The sequence below is a fragment of the Squalius cephalus genome (genome assembly GCF_949319135.1).
Source record: "Squalius cephalus genome assembly, chromosome: 19".
Lineage (NCBI taxonomy): Eukaryota > Metazoa > Chordata > Actinopteri > Cypriniformes > Leuciscidae > Squalius > Squalius cephalus.
Genome location: NC_137140.1, coordinates 9220908 through 9228634, shown reverse-complemented (window position 1 = coordinate 9228634; position 7727 = coordinate 9220908). Strand labels below are relative to the sequence as shown.

The 7727-nt window shown below is 37.9% G+C and overlaps 1 protein-coding gene across 2 annotated transcripts; it reads left to right on the top strand.

The window, feature by feature from the left end:
* The first annotated feature begins 426 nt into the window (after positions 1 to 426).
* Positions 427 to 7513, top strand: prdm9 (PR domain containing 9). Of its 2 annotated transcripts, none has more exons than XM_079850818.1 (6): positions 427 to 680; positions 1280 to 1393; positions 1515 to 1786; positions 1887 to 1954; positions 2039 to 2229; positions 4334 to 7513. In XM_079850818.1, the coding sequence occupies exons 2-6, from the start codon at positions 1348 to 1350 to the stop codon at positions 6259 to 6261; spliced, it is 2505 nt and encodes an 834-aa protein (XP_079706944.1). In that variant the 5' UTR covers positions 427 to 680; positions 1280 to 1347; the 3' UTR covers positions 6262 to 7513. The 2 variants fall into 2 exon arrangements, with proteins under 2 accessions (XP_079706944.1, XP_079706943.1); XM_079850817.1 differs by having other exon boundaries at positions 611 to 783.
* Positions 7514 to 7727: the final 214 nt, after the last annotated feature.

Here is a 7727-nt window from a genome sequence, read left to right as displayed (position 1 = left end):
ATTTCTGAAGGATTTTAATCATATTTCATGGTAAAGTTTAGAGATAGAGTGGGGGCATGCAGAAAATGCAATTTTTTTAGTGTTCTATGTAGTTTTTATTAATGTTTTTAATTATACATTTTAAATTTGTAGTTAGCTTAATGTGCAGGACATTTTGCTTAATAATAAAATGTATTTTAGAGTTAATTTTCATGCATTTTTACACATATAATGTCCTGAGGACAGAAATGTCACCCTTTCGGTGGAATGGCGCATATATATAGGCTAACTAGAGTATGTCAGCTTTGATATACTGGCTGGGTAAAAGTGTATGAAATTGGCACCGTGTGTCTACTTTCGGCATTCCAATCAAGCTGCTTTCCATTTGTAGCCTGATCGTGTGATGATATGGTCGTACTTGACCTGAAGTGAACCAGATTGTACAACACACAACCACGAGCAAATCATCTCTAGCGTTTTGAGCAGCACTGAGCGGAGTTATCTATTTTTTTCATATTGAGAACATTATCTAAACAAAGAAGAAAACAGCGCAGTTCTCTCGTTGCACTCCACAAGCACCCATAGACTGCACGCACCGTGATGACGTCACAGACAGACGCCGACGTATTACAACTTCCTGTTTTGGGAAGCGCTGAGTTGGTTTCTTGTTCGCTAACGTTATCCAGCTAGTAAGCTTGAAGGTACAACAGGATTGTATAACCTGAGTGTCCGAGTGTGCGTATGGTGTTAAGGAGTAAAAAGTGCAACTTACTGCGTTTAGTGAAACAATGTCGGACAGTCCGGGTGGGTGTTGTTGTATACTAAAGTGAAGTAGTTAGCTAACTATACATTTACCATGCTAGCTGTAGACTGCTCGAATCGACATATACACATAAAAATGTATCTCTATTTTTAATTTCTCTGAAGAGTTTAGATTAATCTACATGTCTTTTTCAAACTATGAATGATTAATGCGTTTCAGGAATGTATGCCATTATTAAACGCCTGTTTAAACAGTTAAAACAAGGTCACCAGATTGTGTCACGACAGCCTTTGCTTAAAGAATGTATGTTCAATTTTGCCATGTCAGTAATTCTTAAGTAATTCTGCTGTTGTTTTATTAAAACTTGGCATCTTACTTTATTTATTTTTTCTTGTTCTTAAGTGAGTTATGGTCTAACAAAAAAATATAATACCATAACCATAATGCCTTCAAGGGAAGGCATTTTTGCTCAGTAATGTTTCCACTGTAACATACTTGTTATAAAAAAAATACTGTTTTTCAACTGGTTCCTGACAGATTTGCCACCAAGTGATGAGCAGAATTTAGAGATACAAGGCTCTGTTACTAATTATTCTTCTGTTGTGATGATGGCGGAACAGGAGGGTAGCATGTTTAATGACCAACATTTCTGTAAGTAAATAAACTAGAAACTTAAATTGGCAGATGTTTTTCAAAACATAATTAATTTAAAAAAAATGTCTTCTCTTTGTGTCTCCAATGCCCTCTCCTTGTACTCCTCGGTTTTTGGCAGACTGTGAGATGTGTCATCAGCACTTCATAGACCAATGTGAGGTTCATGGGCCACCATTATTTACATGTGACTCACCAACACCTATGGGTATTCCTCAGAGAGCTCTGCTAACACTGCCACAAGGCTTAGTTATAGGTCGATCTAGCATCTCTAATGCAGGACTTGGGGTTTTTAACCAAGGCCAGACTGTGCCATTGGGGATGCATTTTGGACCTTTGGATGGAGAGGTGACCTGTGAAGAAAAAGCATTGGATAGTGCCTACTCTTGGGTAGTGAGTGTCAACCTTAATGTTTTGTTAATTGTTAGAGTTTCAATTTTAATTTCAATATAAGTATTGGGCTAAACATATAGTAATGCCTTTTTCTCTCCAGATTTACAGTGGCAATAATCAATATAGTTACATAGATGCAGAGAGGGACACTCACTCTAACTGGATGAAGTAAGTACTTCTATGCTCTCTTGTTATGTATTGTAGTTTATGCATTTATTTTGTAGTTGTCTCAATCTTGTGTCTTCGCTTTAGGTTTGTGGTGTGTTCCATGAGTGAGACGGAACAGAATCTTGTTGCATTCCAGCAAAATGGACGTATTCTGTTTCGTTGTTGTCGCCCTATTAGCCCTGGGCAGGAATTTAGAGTTTGGTATGCTGAGGAATATGCTCAAGGACTTGGCACCCTCTGGGATAAGATCTGGAATAAGAAATGCATTTCTCTAGGTAACTACATCTAACTACATCTCCTGTGTGGAAACTTTGTGCCATATTGTCAACTAGCAGGTTTTTTGGTAACACTTTAGAATACTGTTCAGCCATTAATGAATAACTAGGAACACAGGAACAAATGAGTAACACTCTATTAACATTTAATAGAAAAAATCTCAAAAGCTTACAATGACTTCAGTCAATATTATGTAGTTATCAAACTTTTCACTTTAGAATACTGATCCAAATTATTAGTAGTTCCTTTAAGGATGTAGTAACACTTGAGCCATTACTAGTGGGTTGCCGCTATCTTATTTGATAAATTATGCATTAATTATGTTAATTATGAACCTGTATATAGTAGTTCTCAGTGAGGTATGAAAAAATAGTAGTTACTAATTAGCTAATAGTGAACTACCAAATTCAGCTGAGCGCTATTACTTACTAATTCATTAATCAGAGTTTCTTGTAAGTTAATAGTAGTTACTAAAATGTTAATAGTGCATATTTATTTGTTCCTATGAAGTTATTCATTAATGACGGAACAGTATTCTAAAGTGTTACAGTTTTTCTTTTTTCTTTTTTTATTCTGTAACTTTTTTCTGTGGCATGTTCTAAAGAATGTTACATAAATGTGCAGTTAATTTGTGAAATTTCGCAAATGTGAAATTGCTCATGTATATTTATAATTTATAAATTAGCTCATTATACAAAGGAAACAATATTACAGATCTGGACAAAGAGTTGCTTTGCAGTTAAAAGAATGCCAAGCACAGTCATTTTGATTTGTTGTGACATTATTACTAACATAATTAGTTGATGCCACAAATAGGACAGTACAAAGGTAGAGAGAGAGAAAATTACTCCTAAAATAAGCTTTCTCTTCCCGACTCAGTTTTTTTTTGTTGTTGTTGATAAAATTAGCTTCATCGGAGCGGTGCCAATCATTCAGTAAACAATATCATACAGTCTTTAGATGTAGGGGCGTTTACTTTTTTTCAGAGATATATGGCAATTCGCCTAAAAATAGACTAAATTTACCATACCCTAACTGCGTAATTTAATCAGATGTGTCATTATTATCTTTACTCAAATTCAAGCACTGAGTTAATCCAGATGATATTTTAAGAATTCCTGATGTAATTCACCTTAGAGGGAAGCATGTTTTATCTCTAAAAAGCTTTCCCTAATTTCCTCTTTCACAGGTATTTGAGGTTTGGGGGGCAGGTCGCCATCATTTTACATTTACATTTTTGCATTTGGCAGATGCTACTATTCCAAGGGGGCCCTCGGGATAATTCAGCCGTCTCCATTGACTTTGCATTGCGAGAAGCTGCCTCCTTGTCATTTCTGACTTGTAACAAAAAACAAAACAATGTCTAAAGGCTGCTATGTGACAAGGTGTACAGCAAACAAGCTAAAAAAAAACAGAAATAAGTTTTTATAAGCTGTCAACCCCAAAAAACAAGCGTTTAAGGACACAAAAGTGGATTCAGGCTGGAACGAATGGGTAAATTGTGGGATCCTGGCACTCAGTATGCACTAAAAAATACACTACGTGTGCAGTAAACATTTTGTCACTGGTAAGTCAAATATCCAAATGTTAGTTTTATATATTATATTTCTGTAAACTAAGCTATCCTGTTGCAGATCACGTTCCCCTCCAGTGGACGTAGTTCTCAGAGTAATATAACACTTTGCGCTCTGTTTCAATTGCCTGTATCCACTTTTGTGTACTTAAACGCTTGTTTTTTGGGGTCGACAGATTATAAAAAACGTATTTCTGTTTTTAAATGCGCCTAAATGCGCTCCGTCTCTATATATTTCATCAGTTCATGGATTCCCTGGGAATCCAACCCATGACCTTGTCTTTGCTAGGGTCATGCTCTGCTGTTTGAGATGTTCTTTAGGAAACACTGCCTTACCATGTAACAGCATATTTGAAGTTAACCTTTGTAATTGTGCCATAAACATTTTAGTTATTTAGCTAATATAAGTCTTTAGGGCTTCCTACTACTCTGTAGAAATACAAAGTGACTAAATACAGCGACTGTAATGCATTTGGTGTTGATATCTGTCATGGCCTTTGGCTTTCCAGTAATTTTATTTCTTTTTTCAGGTACAACTGAAGAACAGGCGACTCAGGTCTGTCTATGTCCTCATTGCCATTACTCCTTTCCAACTATTTTTTATCTGCGTGTTCATGTGAAGCGCTCACATCCTGATCAGTATGCGCACTTCACGCAGACACAGCCGCTTGAGTCCGAAGACCACTCAACGGTTATAGACATAGACCAGTGCCTTCTGGCCCCTGATGCAGCTCCTCCAACCCATATGCAGCCAATGACAGAAAGCTGTCAGGGTCAAATTTCAACCCTAAATGGACAACCCATTCATCACTCAGAAAAGTCAGACTGCACTGATTTGTCCGAAACATGCATTAATGGTTTGAGCGACCAGGCAAATTGTGCTACTGAGATCTCGGATGAAATAAATAAATGTGGTGAGTGTGGCCGGAACTTTTTGAGATCTTGTCATCTGAAGAGACACCAGCGCACTATTCACTCTAAAGAGAAGCCTTATTGCTGCAGCCATTGTAAGAAGTGTTTTAGTCAGGCAACAGGTCTGAAAAGACACCAACAAACCCACCAGGGGGAGGAAAAGAAAGAGAAAGATGCTGACAGACCTTCTGACATATATCCTTGCACTAAGTGCTCCTTTTCTTTTGTGGCCAAATTCAATTTAAATCAACATCTCAAACGGCATCACCATGGAGAGTACCTCAGATTAGTTGAGAGTGGCTCGCTCACAGCAGGGACCGAGGGTGATACAGAGATGAATTCTGACAAGCATGACCCAACCTATGAACCTCCTACTCGAGTGAAGAGGTCTGCAAAGAACCCTCTGAGAGGCAGTAGTCGCCCTAAAAAAGTGTCTGTTGGCAGACCACGGGGCCGACCACCTAAAAACAAGCAAGCAGCGGAGGTTGAAGTGCAGAAGAGTTTACCTATCTGCACTGAGTGTGAACAAAGGTTCTCTGATTTGGAGACATTGAAAACTCACCAATGTGCTGGACAAGATAATAATGAGATAGGAGAACCACAGGAAGCGCCAGCTTCCCAGCATGTCTGCGGTGAATGCCTGAGAGCTTTCAGTAATTTTGATATTCTCAAAGACCATGAGTGCATTCAGCAGGGAGACGGATCTTACTGTTGCTCCCACTGCAACCTTTACTTCAACCGGATGTGTAACCTTCGTCGCCATGAGCGCACAATCCACTCCAAGGAGAAGCCCTACTGTTGCACATTGTGCCTCAAGTCCTTCACCCAGTCTTCTGGCTTGAAGCGCCACCAGCAGAGCCATTCACGCCGCAAAGCCCACCGCCAGAGTTCGGCCCTGGTTAATGCCACCATCTTTCCCTGCACATACTGCCCCTTCTCCTTCACTGATGAGCGCTATCTTTACAAACACATCCGCCGTCACCACCCAGAAATGAGCGTAAAATATCTGAGTTTCCAAGAAGGGGGCGTTTTGTCAGTTGAAAAGCCTCACAGCTGCAGCCAATGCTGCAAGAGCTTTAGCACAATCAAGGGCTTCAAGAATCACAGCTGTTTCAAGCAGGGGGAAAAGGTGTATCTGTGCACAGATTGCGGAAAGGCCTTCAGCTGGTTTAATAGCCTCAAGCAACACCAGCGCATCCACACAGGAGAAAAACCTTACACATGTCAGCAGTGCGGAAAGAGTTTTGTCCACTCTGGACAACTGAATGTGCATCTCCGCACACACACAGGTGAAAAACCTTTCTTGTGTTCACAATGCGGCGAAAGCTTCAGGCAATCGGGAGATTTGAGGAGGCATGAACAGAAGCATTCAGGCGTTCGGCCATGCCAGTGCCCCGATTGTGGAAAAAGCTTTAGTAGGCCACAAAGTCTCAAAGCTCACCAACAGCTTCATAATGGCACCAAACTTTTCCCCTGCACTCAGTGTGGAAAAAGCTTTACCCGTAGATACCATCTCACCCGACATCATCAGAAAATGCATTCCTAACTAAAATAGTAACAGTAAGACACGGATTAATTTATAGATGTCATATTGAGAAGTTTGTTGTTCCTGCTTTAAGAACATATTTAGTTATTTTAAGACAAAATTATGTAGCCAATGAAAAGATACCGTTCTTGTAAAAATGTTTAGACAGATCTGAACTTGGCATTTTTGAGTATAATATAAGTGGGCACACAATTGCTAGGTGTAGTTGGTCCCCAGAGTTATTGAATCAAATGTGCAAAAGTCAAAACTATATTTTATTAATGACAAAACGTGTAATTGTTGAACAATATGTTCCTATGATCATAGTAAAAAAAAAAAAAGTTAAATTTATGTGTTGCAAGATGTTTTCTTTTAGTTAAGAAACTTGGAAGATGGGAAAATGAGGGTTTTTGTTATTCCAATTATATTCATAGACAGAAGAAAATATTACATTTTCAAAGATATCATGTCACTCCAAACAACAGAAAAGATCATCTGTTGTTCTTCTGTTAATATTTAGCTTTTAGCTTATTTTAGGTGCATGCAGAGTATAGTTTTTTCCATAGGGGATATCAAATAAAAATCTTGCCCAGATAACTGCATTTCACCATGCTTTACTGTGATTGTTTTTTTTTTTCATCAGTCTAGTTTGCCTCTATTACGTTTTATTTTAATTTAGCTTTGGTTACAAATGGGCCTCCTAAAAGAGAAATAGTGTGATGCTCAAGTGTACGCTGTGACTGGTTGCCGTCATGTGTTTTAGCCATACTTGTATCCTGTATAAAATACAATGTGTTTATTGTCTATATTAAACTCAACATTGTCATGATATGTGCAAACAAAGTAGAAAAACAAACCTTCCACCTCTGACCCCAAGAAAAAAAAAGTTACCTTAACCACACTAAAGAGCTGGTTTAGAATTATCATTAAAAAATTATGTAATCATTGAAAAAAAAAAAAAAAAAAAAAAAAGATTTACATGATGCCTACAAGTACAAAATTCCAAAACATGGGTCTACTGATTTCTGACATGCTTTTACAGATACTATAATAATCACTAAACTGTTTGTTTACAGGACTGAGTGTCAAGCTTGATACATACCATATGTGTCATTGCTCCAAAATCTAAAATATATATATATATTTTAGGGGTTAGAAACTATTTCAGATAGCTTGAAGATGTTCGTGAGTTCTTGACATGCACATTGTTGCTATGCAAATGTCCTGCCTCCTTGGAAACAATTTAACCCTCAAATGCATTAATAAAATCAAATAATTGAACCAACTTTTTTCTTTCTCCATCTCCCCATGAGCATAATATTTTAGAAACAAAGAGTTCTCTAATGCAGGGTATGTTTTAAAAATATGAAATTAAGCTGTATTTTCTCAATATGTACCACAGAGGCATTCATATCAAGCACTAAAAGACAGAGCAAAGAAAATGACATTTACAATGTTAATGTAAGATGTTTGGGTTGAAGAGAAGC

Bases quoted from the DNA above. Each gene is read 5' to 3' on its own strand.
- prdm9 (XM_079850817.1), top strand. The intron at 1,787-1,886 runs GTGAGTGTCAAC...TTTTCTCTCCAG, and splicing joins ATAGTGCCTACTCTTGGGTA to ATTTACAGTGGCAATAATCA. The intron at 2,230-4,333 runs GTAACTACATCT...TTCTTTTTTCAG, and splicing joins TAAGAAATGCATTTCTCTAG to GTACAACTGAAGAACAGGCG.